This window comes from Balaenoptera acutorostrata, chromosome 6 (genome assembly GCF_949987535.1).
Source record: "Balaenoptera acutorostrata chromosome 6, mBalAcu1.1, whole genome shotgun sequence".
NCBI classification, from domain to species: domain Eukaryota; kingdom Metazoa; phylum Chordata; class Mammalia; order Artiodactyla; family Balaenopteridae; genus Balaenoptera; species Balaenoptera acutorostrata.
The window spans coordinates 43,559,621-43,579,717 of NC_080069.1; the positions used below are offsets into that span (position 1 = coordinate 43,559,621).

The 20,097-nt window shown below is 40.2% G+C and overlaps 1 protein-coding gene across 3 annotated transcripts in view; it reads left to right on the forward strand.

The window, feature by feature from the left end:
• Positions 1–19,419: 19,419 nt before the first annotated feature.
• The window catches only part of UBAP2 (ubiquitin associated protein 2), a 99,312-nt gene continuing 98,634 nt past the window's right edge, over positions 19,420–20,097 (forward strand). For all 3 annotated transcript variants that reach the window (XM_007176866.3, XM_007176873.3, XM_007176874.3), the window contains exon 1: positions 19,420–19,459. In XM_007176866.3, the coding sequence (XP_007176928.2) occupies positions 19,450–19,459 (10 nt within the window). In that variant the 5' untranslated portion in view covers positions 19,420–19,449. The remainder of the gene's footprint in view (positions 19,460–20,097) is intronic.

Below are 20,097 nucleotides of genomic sequence, written 5' to 3' on the forward strand. Positions count from 1 at the left end.
GCGGAGCACAGGCTCCAGACGCGCAGGCTCAGTAGTTGTGGCTCACGGGCCCAGTTGCTCCGTGGCATGTGGGATCTTCCCAGACCAGGGCTCGAACCCGTGTCCCCTGCATTGGCAGGCAGATTCTCAACCACTGCGCCACCAGGGAAGCCCCTCATTTTATTTTGATGAGAAATTTCCTGGTATAATATCAGTTACTTGGTGAAATACTTTGAATTGCTGAAGATCAGATGACCTCTTAAAAAAATTCTAAGCTTATTTAGTACCTTTTTTTTAAAAAAATAAATTTATTTATTTATTTTTGGCTGCGTTGGGTCTTCGTTGCTGCACGCGGGCTTTCTCTAGTTGTGGCGAGCCGGGGCTGCTCTTCGTTGTGGTGCACAGGCTTCTCATTGCGGTGGCTTCTCTTGTTGTAGAGCATGGGCTCTAGGTGTGCGGGCTTCAGTAGTTGCGGCTCACGGGCTCTAGAGCGCATTCTCAGTAGTTGTGGCGCATGGGCTTAGTTGCTCTGCGGCATGTGGGATCTTCCTGGACCAGGGCGCGAACCCGTGTCCCGTGCATTGGCAGGCAGATTCCTAACCACTGCACCACCAGGGAAGTCCCTATTTAGTACCTTTTTTTAAAAAAATTAATTAATTAATTTATTTTTGGCTGTGTTGGGTCTTTGTCTCTGTGCGAGGGCTTTCTCTAGTTGTGGCAAGCGGGGACCACTCTTTATCGTGGTGCGCGGGCCTCTCACCATCGTGGCCTCTCTTGCTGCGGAGCACAGGCTCCAGACGCGCAGGCTGAGTAATTGTGGCTCACGGGCCTAGGTGCTCCGCGGCATGTGGGATATTCCCAGACCAGGGCTCGAACCCGTGTTCCCTGCATTGGCAGGCAGATTCTCAACCACTGCGCCACCAGGGAAGCCCCAATTTAGTACCTTTTAAATTCCTTGTAATTGGGTGTGCTAAGGTAATGGTGGAAAAAATACCCCTGTATATTACAGAACAATCCAGGTGGTGGTAACAGGAATAAAATCCTTGTTAGCTAAAGTAGCCATTTACTATTTTATTATCACAGAAGAACTTTCATTTTTTTAAAGGTAGTTTGAGCTGTTTAATTGTTTTAATGCTTATCTCACTTTATCAAAAGATCCTAGCTGTAATGGGATGTAGCTAGCTTACCATGAACCAATTTATATACTCTGACGGTCTAGCCATCTGTGGGACAAAGAAATGACCAGTGTCACACAGGATTTTGTTGGAGTGAGAGTTGGCCTGTGGTGATAGTTGTACAGCTTCGTAAATTCTAAAAATCATTGAATTGTACACTTAGGAAGGGTGAACTTTATGATATTCATTATACCACAGTAAAGTTATTTGAATTGTTTGAATAAATTGACAGTATTTTGAAATAGAATCAACAGAAAAGAAAGTGGTCAGTGTACATTAATCCGATAGTTGCTACCATTTATGGTAGCGATTAGGATCTAGGCTAAGCATCTGAGGTACATTATCTTCTTTGGTGCTCCTCACAGACTTGAGAAAGAGTAAAGTGGTCAAGGTTGCTTAAAAGCCTGTGCTCCTAATCACAATACTGTACTACTTTACCTATGTGAAATACTGCTATTGCGAATACAGCTAGGTGCTAGCTGGTAAGTCAAACAGTGTCCACATTTGTGGTACATAAGGCTCGGGTTTTGTACTGGATGGGAAATGAAGGATGGATATGCAGGTGGGGCCGTTGAACTCCTGTGCCTGGTTCCACTAGACTTATTTCATTTTTATCTGTTTTATATGTTAGGGTTTAGTCACTGGTTTGGTTGGACTTGATTTCTGTGGTTTAAAAAATAAAAACAACACACCTGCCTTCGCTTTAGTTTTTCATTCTGATTTTACTCGCTGTTCTAATCAGCATGGTGAGCTGTTCTCTAAGCCCTCTGCCAATTTAGGTGCATCCTATGAGGAAGGTCAGGCACACAACACTGAGAAGTGGCAATTGATAGCACACCAGCACACCCTAAGAAGAGTGACAGGAAGCCTATAAAATTACACTTAAGAACTCAAGCTGCTATTAAGTAGGGCTGTTTAGTATATTGTTAAGTGACCCTAAAACACCATGGAGTTACTATGGATGTCAAGTAAAGAGTAACTGCTGTTTCATTGAAGGACAGAAAATGAGAAAATAGGTGTATGTTCAGTATGCTGTTGAGAAAACCTGTCTGTGGAGGGTGGAGGCAAAAAACAAAACAGAACAAAAAAAACAGGTGCAATCTGGGAGAATGACAAGTGTAGGGATCGGAAAGGAATAAAGACCTTGTATTTATTTGTGATGGTTGGTGGTCTGTGAACAGAAGTTGATGGAGTTTAGCAGTATTCTAAAAGATTAAACATTCCACTTTGACATCAGTTTCATAATTAAGATAGTTCAGACAGGTAAATACGGGTGTGACATTTCAGTGAAGTAGAGAAGAGGCAATTATTGATATTCTAGTTGATATAGATACCTTAGAAATTCTTAGAACCTTTGAGGCTTTAATTCAGGTACCTGTAGAAAGTTGATGGCAGAGAGAATGTAAAGGAAGGCATAGATTTAAGGCCTTAAATCCTTTATTACTTAAATGGGTATAGGAAGAAATGGTGCACTAAAAGAATGGCTTAAAGGTTTTGAGCTTTGGAACACTTGAAAAATGCCCTTGGTTACTTGGAAAATTTTGGAAATCTTCAAATGAGGCAGTTTTGGATGAATTCCATTATAGGTGTAGCTATCTAATAGGCGGTTACGTGGAGGCTGAATCTCTGGAGAGACATAGTCTTTAGCTTTTGCGTTGAAGTTGGAGGTAATTATTGACGCCAGTAGGGCATAAAATTTTTGTGGGAAGAGAGAACGTGCTTAAGAATTGAACAATTTTGTTTTTTCAGGGGTGGGAGAAAGATGGGATGCCGCTTAGGATTTGAGAACAAAAGAACTAAGATGTTATAGTGTCTTAAAAGCCAAGGGAAAAAGTTATGCACTGTGTTGTATGCCAGAGACAGCTGAAAGAATGAGAACAAGAAAGATTCGACAATTATGTGGAGGTCAGTGGTGACCTGGGGAAATAGTATCTTTACTTCTGTTGCAGTGGTAGGGTGGTAGAAAGCAGACTGAAAGTTAAGGAGTTGTTTAGTGAGGAAATGGAGGCAGTGAGTGTATTCTTTTTGAGAAATATAGCTTATGTAGTCATTGCTTAAAATTACATGCAGTTTCCAAGAGTACATGGAAGGTAATTTTTCTAAGCCGTTGTTTTTGAAATTAATCTGGATGTATAGAATAGTTGAACAGGTTTTGATGCACATCCTTGTGAGAAGGAAAAGGGTATGGAATATTTTCTCAATGTAGTCGTAGGAGATTTCCTTATTAAGGAATTTTGTATTTGGTTTGAATGAAAACTGAGCCTGGTGCATAAGTGACAGGTGTGGTAACATTTAAATGGATTGCGTGACTATGTTTTGATGGATACATTCTTCAGGTAACTGACATTTTTAAAAAAGTTGCTTTTGGCATGAGTGTAACAATAATAAGGATGCCATTAGAATAAAACAAATACGCTTTAAAAAAAAAAAAGCCAAGCAATTCAAGACTTTATATCTTGGATATATGAGGAAAGCTGAAGAACTGTAATGAAAAGCTGTGGGTGTGAAGCACTTAAAAAATCAGTGTTTATATTTTTGGCGTATTTTATAGCTGTTTTCAAATAGCTCAATAATGGATATACTGAACCTTTTAAATCAATTGTGAAATATTTGTGTATTTGTAACAATTGAGTGCCAAATGTTTAAATGATTTGTGCAGAGATGTGAAAAATGAGAGTACTTGAAATATTTTGTCTTCAGTAAGAATTGAAGATTTGTAATGTAATATTGTAAATCAACTAAGCTTCAATTAAAAAAATAAAAAGAATTGAAGATTTGTAAAGTTTTGTCTGTTGTGAAAGTATAGTTGGGATTTAGTCAGTTTTGGCAGTAAAAGTGATTATTATATGAGAGGGGTTAGCAGAGATGCTGCTTTGCCCAAAAACCAAAGCAATAAATTAATGTGAGATAATGGATTAAAACTTTCAACTAATTAGGGGTTGAACTAGGTAACATTTTGAGTGTTGTTGAATAGGGCTATTTCCTGAAGTTCTTTTCACATCTTGGGGAGTTTGGAGATTTTCCAGTGTTGAGTATTGTTATGGCTTTTATGTGCTTGAAAATAAGAAGCAGGAGTTAAACTGATATTACAGTTTAAGATAACGTTTTGGCTTAGAGTATCAAGAATAAAAAATCTTTGATTCTTTAATTTTTTTTAAATTTTATTTTTGGCTGTGTCAGGTCTTTGTTGCGGCGCGTGGGCTCTGTAGTTGTGGTGTGTGGGTTCCAGAGTGCGTGGGCTCTGCAGTTGAGGCACACCTGGGCTCAGTAGTTGTGGTGCAGGCTTAGTTGCCCCACAGCATGTGGGATCTTAGTTCCCCGACCAGGGCTCGAACCCATGTCCCCTGCATTGGAAGGCGGATTCTTAACCACTGGACCACCGGGGAAATCCTGAAAATCTTTGATTCTTGATCTTTGTAACTGGTTCTGGTCAATATGACTTGACTAAAAGAAAGACTTGGCTTATTGAACTTGTATCCCCAAGATTGGTGAGGTAGATTAGCCTATAGCTCGACACCTTCCCCTTTCTTTCTTTTTTTTTTTTTTTTGTTTTACTAAATTTATGTTATTTATTTATTTTTGGCTGTGTTGGGTCTTTGCTGCTGCGCACGGGCTTTCTCTAGTTGCGGCTAGCGGGGGCTACTCTTGGTTGCAGTGAGTGGGCTTCTCATTGTGGAGCACAGTCTCTAGGCGTGCGAGCTTCCGTAGTTGCAGTATGCGGGCTCGGTAGTTGTGGCTCACAGGCTCTAGAGCACAGGCTCAGTAGTTGTGGCGCATGGGCTTAGTTGCTCCGCGGCATGTGGGATCTTCCCGGACCAGGGCTTGGACCCGTGTCCCCTGCATTGGCAGGTGGATTCTCAACCACTGCGCCACCAGGAAAGCCCCACCTTCCTCTTTCTGACTGGGTCTCAGGAAGAGAAAATAAATAACCCAAAGGGAGAAGGCGACTTCCTTGCTTATCCCCTTCCCTATGAAGCCCTTGGGACGGAGCAACTAGCGAGAAGTTAATCTTGCTCTGATGGATGTGGAGCTGGAGGGTGGTGGCAGAATGGGAGTGAGGGTGTGAAGGCAAAAAATTTACAAAAATATGTCTCAGTCTTCATCACAGACTAAGACTATTGGCATTACGTCTATCCTGTTCTAATGACTCTTGAGACTTCACTTGATTCTCGCGAGAGGATAGGTGGGGATAAATGCAGCTGAACATGGTTGTGGAAGAGCCAAGTCAAACTAAAGTTAAGAGATAGGAGAATTTGAGATGGGAGCATTCAGTTGGCAATTTATTACTCTTAGTTGTGGCATGCATGCAGGATCGAACCCTGGCCCCCTGCATTGGGAGCATGGAGTTTTACCCACTGGACCACCAGGGAAGTCCCTCTTTTTTCTTTTCTGGTTTTTTTTTTTTTTTTTTTTGGTGCCTGATATAATGCATGCTAACATCAGTGAATCAGTGGTTGTCTCTTAATCATTCAAGCTACCATAGAACAACCTGGGGAAAATCAAGAAACATTTAAGGGGGGCTTCCCTGGTGGCGCAGTGGTTGAGAATCCGCCTGCCAATGCAGGGGACACGGGTTCGAGCCCTGGTCTGGGAGGATCCCACATGCCGCGGAGCAACTAGGCCCGTGAGCCACAATTACTGAGCCTGCGCATCTGGAGCCTGTGCTCCGCAACAAGAGAGGCCACGACAGTGTGAGGCCCGCGCACCGCGATGAAGAGTGGCCCCCACTTGCCACAACTAGAGAAAGCCCTCGCACAGAAACGAAGACCCAACACAGCCATAAATAAATAAATAAATAAATAAATAAATATTAAAAAAAAAAAAAAGAAACATTTAAGGGTTTACTCTGTGTAAGGCTTGGGTGGAAAGTCATCTCGCCCCCACCCCCCGAAAGACAGCGAATCAGTGATTAAAAACAATGCAGATGATTTTAAAACAAATGACAAGGAAACAGCCTGAAAGATTGTATTGTCGTTGGGTTCGAAATTATTTTTGGAACGTGGCCATACTATGCTACCCAGAAGCCATGCAGATATGTCAATGCTGCCACTTTTGAGAAAGAAGCCAAGGACAAGAAGGATGATGATATGATGAATTTATTTAGGAAAGTAAGTTCCTAGGCATGTCCTGGAGTTAGAATAGTTCATACTAATTCCTCCCATTACCCATCATGTGGCTAAAATAACTGATGTAGAATCAGAAACAGTTAAATCATGTTTATTGTACTGTATTTGCCAAGGAAGAGAAGTATTGCATTTTAGAAGGCAGTTATATCAAAAAAGCTTGGAGCCAAAAACATTTTGGCCCCTAAAGAATTTTCTTTCATATTCCCATAATATACCCAACTTATCAGCTGAATAGTGTAATTGAAGTGCTAATTATAATGCTACCTTGCTTTTCCATAATAGTTTATATGTTAATGTTCTGTGATAAAAGTACGATATAGTCATTTCTTGTGGATTACAATGATGCAAAACAAATGATAACACTGGAAGGCTGGCTATTCACTAAACTATTAACAATAGTTATTTTGGGGTGGTGGAACTGTAGGTGGTGGTTTTATTTTATGCTTTTTGCAGCTTTCTCACCTTTCCATTTGAACCAGTTGGATCAAAGCTTTCATCTAAGGTTCTTTGAGGGCAGCAATTCTCTAATTTTATTGTTCATCAAGCCTTGTTTAAACATTTCTGATTCACTAGGTCTGGGATGACCTTGGAATTTGCATTTGTGACAGGTTCTCCGTGATGCTGATGCGGCTGGTCCAGACACCACACTTTGAGAGCCGCTGTTCCCGAGTAGTGGCCAAACATCCTGGCTGCACGTTAGAAATATGGAGAGCTTGTGGTTTTTTTTTGTTTTTTTAATTAATTTTTATTGGAGTATGGTTGCTTGACAATGTTGTGTTAGCTTCCACTGCACAACAAAATGAATCAGCCATACACATACAGATATCCCCTCCCTTTTGGACTTCCCTCCCATTTAGGTTACCACAGGACATTAAGTAGAGTTCCCTGTGCTATACAGTATGTTCCCATTAGTTGTCTATTTTATACATAGTATCAGTAATGTATATGTGTCAATCCCAGTCTCCTAGTTCCTCCCTCCCCACCCCTTTCCCCCTTGGTATCCATACATTTGCTCTCCATACATTTGTTCTCTTTGTCTGTGTCTCTATTTCTGCTTTGCAAACAGGTTCATCTGTACCATTTTTCTAGGTTCCACATACATGCGTTATTATATGATATTTGCTTTTCTCCTTCTGACTTACTTCACTCTGTATGACACTCTCTAGGTCCATCCATGTCTCTACAAATGACCCAGTTTCGTTCCTTTTTATGGCTGAGTAATATTCCATTGTATATATGTACCACATTTTCTTTATCCGTTCCTCTGTTGATGGACATTTAGGTTGCTTCCACGTTCTGGCTGTTGTAAATAGTGCTGCTCTGAACATTTGGGGTGCGTGTGTTTTTTTCCTCTGGGTATATGCCCAGTAGTGGGATTATTGGGTCATATGTTAGTTCTGTTTTTAGTTTTTTAAGGAACCTCCATACTGTTTTCCATAGTGGCTGTATCAATTTACATTCCCACCAACAGTGTATGAGGGTTCCCTTTTCTCCACACCCTCTCCAGCATTTGTTTGTAGATTTTTTGATGATGGCCATTCTGACCGTTGTGAGGTGATACCTCATTGTAGTTTTGAGTTACATTTCTCTAATAATTAGTGATGTTGAGCATCTTTTCATGTGTTTGTTGGCCATCTGTGTGTCTTCTTTGGAGAAATGTCTATTTAGATCCTCTGCCCATTTTTTGATTGGATAGTTTGTTTTTTTGGTACTGAGCTGTATAAGCTGCTTGTATATTTTGGAGATTAATCCTTTGTCCATTGATTTGTTTGCAAATATTTTCTCCCATTCTGAGGGTTGTCTTTTCATCTTGTTTATGGTTTCCTTTGCTGTGCAAAAGCTTTTAAGTGGAGAGCTTGTCTTTTAAAAATAGATATGTAATTTATATACCATAACATTCATCCTTTTAAAGTATGCAATTCGGTGGTTTTTAGTATATTCACAAGGTTGTGCAAACATCACTATTTCTAGAACATTTTCATCATCCCAAAAAGAAACTTCCCATTAGCATCTGCCCATTCTCTCCTGATCCCATCTACTAATCTACTTTCTGGCTCTATGGATTTGCTTCTTCTGGAAATTACATATAAATGGAATAATACAGTATACATATGTGGTCTTTTGTGACTGGCTTCTTTCACTTAGCATAACATTTTCAAGGTTCATCCGTGTTGTAGTTTTTATCAGAAATTTTATTCCTTTTAGTACTTGAATAATACTTCATTGTATGGTTATATCACAGTTTGTTTATCCATTCATCATTGGGTTGTTTCTGCTTTCTTGCTGTTATGAGTAATACTGCGTATGAACATTCCATGTGCACATTTCTGGGTGAATATATGTTTTCAGTTCTCTTGGGTATGTACCCAGGATTGGAATTGCTTGGTCATATGGTAAGTCTTTGTTTAACTTTTTAGAAACTGCTTGGAGAACTTTTAAAAAAGAATACTGATGTTTGGGTCTTACCTATTCTGAGCAGCCTGATTTTAATAGGACCTGGTTTCATTTTTTAGAAGTTGCTCAAGTGATTGTACTACGCAACGAGGGGTGGTGATGGATGGTGATCCACTATTCCAGAGTCTTAAACTTTGTTTATTTGATGATGGGAAATTCCCGATGCTTCTGGAGATATCACTGTTAAGTATCAGACATGGATAGAAAGGCACTTTTAGCTAATAAGTAAGCTAACAAACCTGGGTTGACATTCTGGTGTTTTCATGGAGTAGCAGTTTTTCTGGGCTCCTCCTTTACTTGTTTCACCATTCTGTTGGTTCCTTAGGCCCACTGTGCAACCACAGGATCAGAACATGGCAGGAGATAATAGCATAGTTATCTAGTAATTCCTTGTCTTTTTTTTTTTAATTGAAGTATAGTAGCTTTACAATATTGTGTTAATTTCAGCACAGTGATTCAGTATTTTTGCAGGTTATATTTTATTAGAGGTTATTAAAGATAATGGGTATATAGTAATTCCTTGTTGCCAGAGCCTGTGAGGAACTTAGAAGGTTTCAGAAATGGAGGCTGAAAGCAGAAAGCTGACTCTGTGGATGTGTCACTGTATATGTGGGTGGGTACTAATTCTGGGGGAGCAAGACCAGAGAATAACACACAGGAAGGTGAACAGAATCTGATATACGCAGAGCAAGAAAAAGTGTGTGTGAGTGTCTGTGTTTAGCAAGAATTATTACTGGATTTATGAGAAAGCCATTAATATTATATTCTGGTAAGTGGGTGATTTATAGAAATTCTATTTTAATCTAGTTCCAGTGTAAGTTTTTTGTATGTATGTATGTATGTATGTATGTATGTATGTATTTATTTATGGCTGTGTTGGGTCTTCGTTTCTGTGCGAGGGCTTTCTCTAGTTGCGGCAAGCGGGGGCCACTCTTCATCGCGGTGTGCGGGCCTCTCACTATCGTGGCCTCTCTTGTTGCGGAGCACAGGCTCCAGACTTGCAGGCTCAGTAGTTGTGGCTCACGGGCCTAGTTGCTCCACGGCTTGTGGGATCCTCCCAGACCAGGGCTCGAACCCGTGTCCCCTGCATCGGCAGGCAGATTCTCAACCACTGCGCCACCAGGGAAGCCCCTGTTATTTTTTTAATTAAAAAAAACTAGACCCTTTACTAGTCTTTGTCTATGGTGTAGTAACCCTCTAATGAATGTAACATCTTGGTATTATTTGGAGAGTGCTTGTTTGATTGCAATCTAAATAAAAAGTACAGTATTACAACTTGTAGGTCTTCTGAAATGCTGTATAGTATAGGTGCCCCCTCCAACCCCCATCCATTTTTTAGAAAAATATTATTTTTTTTAAGATTTTTTTTTTTCGGCCATGCTGCGAGGCATGTGGGATCCTAGTTCCCCGACCAGGGATCGAACCTGCTCCCCCTGCGTTGGAAGCGTGGAATCATAACCACTGGAAGTCTGAAACCCCCTTCCCCACCTTTTTTGAGAGAAAGGGCTGTTAGAAGAAGGGATTAAGACTGGTCATGAACAACGAGGGGCTTCTAAGGGTTAGGAGGGCAAAGAATCATAAGATAGCTGCTGAACTAGGGTCTTGGTTAAAGATAGGCTTTAGAGCCAAGAAATTAGCAGTGTAGGAGTGGGACACATGTAAGGAAGCAGCCATAGGCAGTTAAATACTTTTTCTCCCCTGACCTTAGGTAACCTAAAAGAGAAATATGACTATACCAAATAATTTTTGATGGCCTATAATGTTCAAGGGTTCATCAGCACTCATCTTTTCTGTGGGCAGATTATATGTACAGAATAGCAGATAACATTGTCAGCCAAGCCTGGGTGTAGGGGAGTTAACCTTGTCCACCAACTGCTAGAGGCCTGACCCTGCCCTCAGCAGCTGTGGAGAATAAAAGTATCAGCTTGGTCAGCTCCTGGCACGCAGGGCACAAGAAGTTTAGCTGCGTGGAATTGGGTCTCATACTAGAGTTCCTTGGCACTCCTTGGCACCGTAGCTGCCTTACTCTCTCCTGAGTTGGGGATGTAGACTTCCACTTGTTGGCTGCTTTGGGCTTCCCAAATTTGTTGAGGTTCTTAATACAAATCAGTGTTGTTCTCTGCAGGAATGAAAAAATGAATTTCCTCTGCAGAAAAAGGTTGAGAATAATGGGTATTTTCTTAATAGAAAAAGCAAGAACATGGCTTCCCTGGTGGTGCAGTGGTTAGGAATCCGCCTGCTAATGCAGGGGACACGGGTTCGAGCCCTGGTCCGGGAAGATCCCACATGCCGCGGAGCAACTAAGCCCGTGGGCCACAACTACTGAGCCTGCGCTCTAGAGCCCGCGAGCCACAGCTACTGAGCCCATGTGCCACAACTACTGAAGCCCACGGGCCTAGAGCCTGTGCTCCGCAACAGGAGAAGCCACTGCAATGAGAAGCCTGCGAACAGCAACGAAGAGTAGCCCCTGCTTGCCGCAACTAGAGAAAGCCCGTGCACAGCAACGAAGACCCAACACAGCCAAGAAATAAAATAAATCTATTAAAAAAAACCAAAACCCAAAAAACATTACAATAGATAGCCAAGGGAGCACCTGTGGGTATCTGAAAGGCTGGGAAGCTAGGTGAGATTCTGACCCAGAACCAGATCTTTCGCATCAGGTATGAGTTATGAAGGTGACGCCAGCAGTAGTTATGCCGTCTTAAAGAAGAGGAAGCTGAGTTGGAGTCTGTTGTATATCTATAATTGATATATATGCTTGCAGCATAGCATAGTGGGTGAGAACACAGACTGTGGAGCCAGATGGCCTGGGTTTGAATCTTGACCTTACCACTTAACCAGCTGTGAATCTTTGTATGTCTTAGTTTCCTGTCTGTAAAATGGGAGTAGTATTAGGATGTATTTCAGAATGTTGTCGGCAAGGTAATGACTTAATTCTGTATGCATAAAGCACTTCAGTGGTGTCTGGCACTTGGTAAACAGTATGCATTTGTTGCTATATTATTGTCATTACTTAATGGTTTCAGGCTATTGAGAATGAGTGAATGAGTCTTTGATACAGATGAAGGACCCCCTACCCATCCTTGCCAGTCTAACTAAGATAGTCCTGGCTCCACTGGCCTAAGGACCGAGTGAACAGCATCTCTGTCAGCATTCTTTTTTTTTTGGGCTGCGCCATGCAGCATGTGAGATCTTAGTTCCCTGACCAGGGATCGAACCCGTGCCCCCTGCAGTGGAAGTGCGGAGTCTAAACCACTGGACCGCCAGGGAAGTCCCCTCTGTGAGCATTCTTGATGGAGACTAGCTTCTGTTCTTAGTAGTTGAGCTCTTAGCTGATTAAGTAATTCATGTTGTGTGGGTTAATTATATTCTGTTTGAAAAAAAAAAAAAGACATTCATTTTGCTGTTTCTGGAATATAATTTTTTCTTGATGCAGTGGATGAAATACTCTATGAACCTCCTGGTTTCAGAGGTACCTTCCAATGCTGACACTTTGTGATACTTACTATCTTAAATAAAGCCATTTGTGCTTTCACCAAAGTTTTCACAGTTCTCAGCATGTTATCAACAAGTGTTCTGTAACTTCTCAGGATGACCAAATGTATCCTTGTTTTTCTGTTAGGGTTTACATGGTTTGTAGATAAATTTTTACCCAACAATTTTTTTTTTTTTTTTTTAGCCGTGCTGCGTGGCATGTGGGATCCTAGTTCCCCAGCCAGAGATCGAACCCACACTCGCAGATTGGAAGCACAGAGTCTTAACCACTGGACTGCCAGGGAAGTCCCCCAACAATATTTTTTTTATGCCTTTTTAATGTCTAACTTTAGGTAGGGTCCTCTTACGAGTTTGTGGTATTTGCTTATGTAAACTTTAATAGAAGTGCAGGTGGCTGTTAACCATGTCCAGTTCATTCTGAAATTCTGGAACACTTGAAAATGCAGCTGTTTCACTGAGGTATCTTATCTACAAAAAGTCCTTGAAAAAAATAACAGTTAATAAAACATTTTCTAAAAGTGTCCCTTTACAGAGACAGTCTTTGTACTTTAATCAAATTGGTTTATTCTGCTGGTTTACTTTCCGTCTATTACAAGTAATTTTAGACCATTCTTGCACTTCAGATAATCTAGGAAGCTTTATGTGGTATTTTGCTGATTTTGTTTTTAAGGAGGTTAAAAATGTAGTAGCATTTCTTACCCCTGTTAAAATCTATCATATCTTTTAAATTTACTTTGAATGAGGTGAGGTTAAAATCGGTGTTAAAATTTGGTTGTATAGATTGAATAACCTGGGGCTTCCTGCCACTCAAGAACTTGAGATATGTATGTTTGAGTTTCTACTGGATTATTTTTAGAATCTCTTGCTCTTGTCTGTTTCTATTCTAAGAATTCTCTTGGAACCTGTTCCAGGATAGTAGTTCTTGGGGGTGGAGAGTGATAGAGAGGATGGAACACAAGAGTAAACTGAATTCCTGTGGCCTGGCAACTGGGTTGCTTATTGGAGAAGCACTCTCATTTATTACACAGAGCTTTTTTCCCAGAAAAGGGAACAGAGAATTTCCCCATATGGCAGTATGCTAAAGGTGTTGATTTTTTAAAAAATTTATTTATTTATTATATTTTTGGCTGCGTTGGGTCTTCGTTGCTGCGCACGGGCTTTTCTGTAGTTGCGGTGAGCGGGGGCTTCTCTTTGTTCCAGTGCGCAGGCTTCTCATTGCCGTGGCTTCTCTTGTTTTGGAGCACGGGCTCTAGGTGCTTGGGTTTCAGTAGTTGTGGCACACGGGCTCAGTAGTTGTGGCTCGCGGGCTCTAGAGCACAGGCTCAGTAGTTGTGGCGTACGGGCTTAGTTGCTCCGTGGCCTGTGGGATCTTCCTGGACCAGGGTCGAACCCGTGTCCCCTGCATTGGCAGGCGGATTCTTAACCACTGCGCCACCAGGGAAGTCCCAAGGTGTTGATTTTTATAGTCTAATTTCCATGACTTACTCATTTTCACAATTCACTGGTGGTAATTTTTAAGGATGTCGATAATGATTTTGGTAACTTATGCTTTTTACCTTGTTTTATGAATTCATTGTCTCCAGAAGCTTTATGTAAAACATAAGAAAATTTGTTGAATCATACATCCTGTTAACTTTATGTTTTCTGAGCTCTGTTTTTTCCCAGAGGATTTTAGTAACACTTTTTTTTCTCCCCACTGCTTACTTTGTAAACTTGCACATTTATCTTTAGAGCACCGGCTCTAGGCGTGCGGGCTTCAGTAGTTGCAGCACTCAGGCTCAGTAGTTGTGGCTTGCGGGCTCTAGAGCTCAGGGTCAATAGTTGTGGCGCACGAGCTTAGCTGCTCTGTGGCATGTGGGATCTTCCTGGACCAGGGCTCGAACCTGTGTCGCCTGCCTTGGCAGGCAGATTCTTAACCACTGTGCCACCAAGGAATTCTCTAGAGATATAAAGTCTTAATGTTTATATTGATGCAGTGAATTAGTAAATTTTTTATAGTTTGAAATATAAGGAGTTTATGGTTTTTCTGATTGACAAGTGAGAATTCAGATACATTACATCAAAGTGTTTGGTTGTAATAGCAAGACAATTAAGACTAAAAGTCTTTATTGTAAGTCAAAAAAACTCAATCAAAGCATCCATTCAGTTTAGCTTATTTCTGTACATGCAGATTTTCATCACCAGATGGCACTGCTGTAAGAAGAAATTCTCATTTTGTTATATTTAATGTACCTAGTTTATTTTCATAAATGGGGGCACTGAGGATTAAACCGTTAAAGATGAGTGAGAAAAGGATCACATAATTCAATTAAAAAAAGAACTGTTTTGAGATCTGTGGGTAAACTAAAAATGATTTTTAAAAAAAAATGTTTTACCCTGGGAATACCACTCAGCCAGGCAGATTTTGGTTGGATGCTTAACTTAAGATATTTAGCATAGAATTATAGAGTATTAGTGCTCAAAGAGATTTTAGAAAGAATCAAGTAATCCCTTTATTTCAGAAATAGTAGTATGTTTCACATTTGTATGATGCTTGACAGTTTCATATGTTTGTATTCATATCTGAGTACACTAAACTCAAAGAAAGCTCTTAAAATAATCGTGACAAAACAATTAACCTTGTTTATATAGTACAACCAAAACAATAAACCCAAACCAATAAAATCTCAAAATCGTTTAACACAAAAAAGTATGCAAAGTGTATATTCATACTGACAGTGAATAGAGTAAAAAGTTTTAAACCGGCATATTGGGCATATTGAGATATTCTGGTTAATTGGTTATTTGCTATTTATAGTGTATTTATAAGGCAGTGCAGTAATATGCCTGTGGCCTTTAGCATTCCAGTTGACAGAGGACCTATTAAGAAAATTAGTAAATAATATTAGAACAGTTGATTCAGTGAAAAGCTTGTGAAACCTTTTCTAGCTAAAATAGATTTCAGGGACATAATTTTCCTTCTAATGCCTGAAATGGTATCCTGAATTATGATTCGTCTCCTCTCTAAATTTAAGATACACAGGTCCAAAAGATAACTAGAAATACTTGTATAATGTCATTTCATTAACCAGAGATGTATAAGATTTATAAATAGGGGAACATTGTTTCACATCATGGGAGTGCTTGCTTTGAGGTGTCCGTAACTGATTGTTTTAGAAAACAGAATTCAGTTCATGTATTGTTCTTTTTTGGAATCATTGGCTCTGTTATGATTTGGTCTTTCTTACGTCATTCTTAATTTTTATAAGTTACCAGCTTCTATCACATGTCATTTCAACACATTTTTCAAATGTCTCTTACATTGACACCTATTTAGTAGTGAAGGGAACAAAACAAAATAAAATGAATTTCTGGTCTTAACTCGTTTATGATTTAAGGTTAGGAAGACAAGTTAGATATAGAAGAAATAGAGAATTGATAAGCTAAAATATGAATTGCATATATGCACTATAGAATTCAAAGGAAAGTTAATATATAAAAAGTATTAGGAAATATAATCCTAGAAATCTGTAGGCTGTTTCGGGATATTTTAAATGGACTTTGATGGAAACTTAAGGGCTATTTTGGTTATGTACTATGAAGTTCTGACAAACTCTTGCTGGTTTTCCTATTGGATAATTTTCTGTTGCTTCTTGTTTCATAGTATTTCTCTTTGTTTTTTTTTCTTTTTTTTCTTTTTTTGGCTGCACTGAGCGGCTTATGGGATCTTAGTTCCCTGATGACTGGGTATTGAACCCGGGCCCTCAGCAGTGAAAGCACAGAGTCTTTTTTTTTTTTTTTTTTAAGGATTTTCTTTTTAATTAATTAATTAATTTATTTTTGTCTGTATTGGGTCTTCGGTTCGTGCAAGGGCTTTCTCCAGTTGCGGCAAGCGGGGGCCACTCTTCATCGCGGTGCGGGGACCGCTCTTCATCGCGGTGCACGGGCCTTTCTCCATCGCGGCCCCTCCCGTTGCGGGGCACAGGCTCCAGACGCGCAGGCTCAGCAATTGTGGCTCACGGGCCCAGCTGCTCCGTGGCATGTGGGATCTTCCCAGACCAGGGCTCGAACCCATGTCCCCTGCATTAGCAGGCAGATTCTCAACCACTGCGCCACCAGGGAAGCCCAAGCACAGAGTCTTAACCACTGGACTGCCAGGGAATTCCCCATCGTATTTCTTTCTTTCTTTTTGTTTTAATTGAAGTATAGTTGATTTACAATGTTAGTTTCTGGTGTACAGCAAAGTGATTCAGTTTTACGTATATATTTTTCATATTCTTTTCCATTATGGTTTATTACGGGATATTGAATATAGTTCCCTGTGCTATACAATAGGACCTTGTTTATCCATCATAGTATTTTTTTTTTTAAAGATTTCTTTGATGTGGACCTTTTTTTTTTTTTTTTTTTTAAATTATTATTTATTTATTTATTTTTGGCTGTGTTGGGTCTTCGTTTCTGTGCGAGGGCTTTCTCTAGTTGCGGCAAGCGGGGGCCAGCGGGGGCCACTCTTCATCGCGGTGCGCGGGCCCTCTCACTATCACAGCCTCTCTTGTTGCGGAGCACAGGCTCCAGACGCGCAGGCTCAGTAGTTGTGGCTCATGGGCCCAGCCGCTCTGCGGCATATGGGATCTTCCCAGACCAGGGCTCGAACCCGTGTCCCCTGCATTGGCAGGCAGATTCCCAACCACTGCGCCACCAGGGAAGCCCCTGGACCATTTTTAAAGTCTTTATTAAATTTGTTACAATATTCCTTCTGTTTTATATTTTGTTTTTTTGGCCCTGAGGCACGTGGGAGCTTAGCTTCCCGACCAGGGATTGAACCCGCACCCCCTGCATTGGAAGGCGAAGTCTTAACCACTGGACCGCCAGGGAAGTCCCCAGTATTTCTTAATATTGATAAAATCCAAATACTAATTCTTGTCACATGTATGTTGATAAAAAATTTCCCAGTTTATGGCTTGTATTTTCACAGGGCCAGCTGCTTTTTTATGAACAGAAGTTTTTCATTTTAAAGTTATTAATCTTTGGGACTTCCCTGGAGGTCCAGTGGTTAGGACTCTGCTCTTCCACTGCAGGGGGCCCGGGTTCAATCCCTGGTTGGGGAACTAAGATCCTGCATGCTGCTTGTATGGCCAAAAAAAAAAAAAAAAGTTATTAAGCTTTGCAATTTTAGCAACTTTTGACTCTCTTAAGAAAATAATTACTATCATGAGATAAAAATTCCTTTATACAGGGTGAAGAAATTAGCCTTATTTTCTTCTGAAATCAATAATTTTGATTTTTGTATATTCTTTTTTTTTTTTTTTAAATGTTGAGTTTCTTTAGGAGTTTTTGTTTAAATTCCTCTACTTTTTTTTTTTTAATTTATTTATTATTTATGGCTGCGTTGGGTCTTCGTTTCCGTGCGAGGGCTTTCTCTAGTTGCGGCAAGCGGGGGCCACTCTTCATCGCGGTGCGCGGGCCTCTCACTATCGTGGCCTCTCTTGTTGCGGAGCACAGGCTCCAGACATGCAGGCTCAGTAATTGTGGCTCACGGGCTTAGTCGCTACGCGGCATATGGGATCTTCCCACACCAGGGCTCGAACCCGTGTCCCCTGCATTGGCAGGCAGACTCTCAACCACTGCGCCACCAGGGAAGCCCCTGTATATTCTTAAAATACCTGTTCAACAACTTTTTTTATGTATGGCCTAGTAAAAAACATTTTTTTTTTTTAAATTTTTAATTTAATTTTATTTTTTTTATTTATGGCTGTGTTGGGTCTTCATTTCTGTGCGAGGGCTTTCTCCAGTTGCGGCAAGTGGGGGCCACTCTTCATCGCGGTGCGCGGGCCTCTCACTATCGCGGCCCCTCCCATTGCAGAGCACAGGCTCCAGACGCGCAGGCTCAGCAATTGTGGCTCACGGGCTTAGTCGCTCCGCGGCATGTGGGATCTTCCCAGACCAGGGCTCGAACCCGTGTCCCTTGCATTGGCAGGCAGATTCTCAACCACTGCGCCACCAGGGAAGCCCAAAAACATTTTTTAAAGTATAGTCAACCAGTTCTTTCAACCTCTTTGAAAGTTGGTCTTTCCTGACCACATGCATTGCCATCTTTTTGGAAATCATATTTCTGGGCTTTCTCTTCTGATCCATTGCACGGGTTGTCTCTCCCTGTACCAGTCTTGTACTGTTGTAATTACTGTGGCATTATAATCCTTGATACCTGGACCATCAGTCTTGGGCCTTGTTGTTTTTGTTTTAAGGAGCGTCTTAGCTGTTGACTATTTGCTCCCCTGTGTAATTTTAGAATCACCTTGTCAGGTTTGAGACAAACCCTTGTTAGACTTTAGTTGGGAATTTGTCGAATCTAGTTGAGGAAGAATGATAACTTTTATTGAGTGAACAGGTGTTGGAGCACATTTTTCAAGGGCCAGATAGGAAATATTTTCTGCTTTGCCTTTGTTATAACTATTCAGTACTGCCACTGTAGTGCATAAAGCAGCCATAGACAATTTCTTTAGAATTTTTTTTGTTAGCTGGTATATAGGTATAATTAATTTTTGTACGTTTATTTTTATTTTGTATCTAGAAGTTTTGCTAAACTTAACCAATTATAATAATATAGCTGAAGATTCTTTACACTTTTTTTGTTGAAGTATAGTTGATTTACAGTGTATTAGTTTCAGGTGTTTACACTTCTGTTTGTACAATTATTAGGGAAGTGAGATCTTTTAAAATATTATTTTCTAATCTTTTGAGTGTCTTTTAATTGCCACAGTGAGCTGGCTAGGACCTCCAAATCAGTGTTTAAGTGGAAGTGATCATGGCAGTGATGCCTGTATTTTGTTGTTTATTTTTGTTATCTTAAAGGAATGCTTTTAATTCAGTGTGGTTTTTGCTGCAGGTTTATATAGATAACCTTTTATCAAGTCAAAGAAGTATTCTTGTTTTCTAAGAATTTTTATTTTGAGTGAATGTTGAATTTTACTAATGTCTTTATTGAAATGCTTATATGATCATAAATTTTTAAATTTTATTCTGTGAAGTTGGTGATTTTATTAAATAATTTTTCATTTCTTCAGAATTTTCTTTTTATTTAAAATTAAAAAATAATTTTATATTGGAGTATAGTCGATTAACAACGTTGTGTTAGTTTCAGGTGTACAGCAAAGTGATTCAGTTATACATATACATGTATCTATTCTTTTTCAAATTCTTTTCCCATTTAGGTTGTTACAGAATATGGAGCAGAGTTCCCTATGCTATACAGTAGGTCCTTTTTGGTTATATATTTTAAAGATAGTAGTGTGTACACATCAGTCCCAGACTCCCAATTTATCCCTCCCCCGCACCTTTCCCCTTTGGTAACCATAAGTTTGGTTTCTAAGTCTGTGAGGATTTTTCATTTCTTAAACCAACTTTATTCCTGGGACATCCTGGACATGGTTATGGTGTATTTTCTTTTTTATACAATGCTGGATTCAATTTAGAATTTTTATGGCTATATCTGTCAGTGAGATTGGCTTATAATTATTGTTTCTTCTACTGTTCTTATCAGGTTCTAGTATCAAAGCTAATTTCATCCTCATATTTTCATTTTAATTTTCATGTCTTGCCTCTTTAATATAATTAGAATGACTTGTTCTTTAATTATTTGATAGTAATTGTGGGCAAAATTGTTGGGTGAATTGATTTTTAAAATTTTGATAAAATATGTGTAACATAGGGCTTCCCTGGTGGCGCAGTGGTTGAGAATCCGCCTGCCAATGCAGGGGACACGGGTTCGAGCCCTGGTCTGGGAGGATCCCACATGCCACGGAGCAACTAGGCCCGTGAGCCACAATTACTGAGCCTGCGCATCTGGAGCCTGTGCTCCGCAACAAGAGAGGCCACGATAGTGAGAGGCC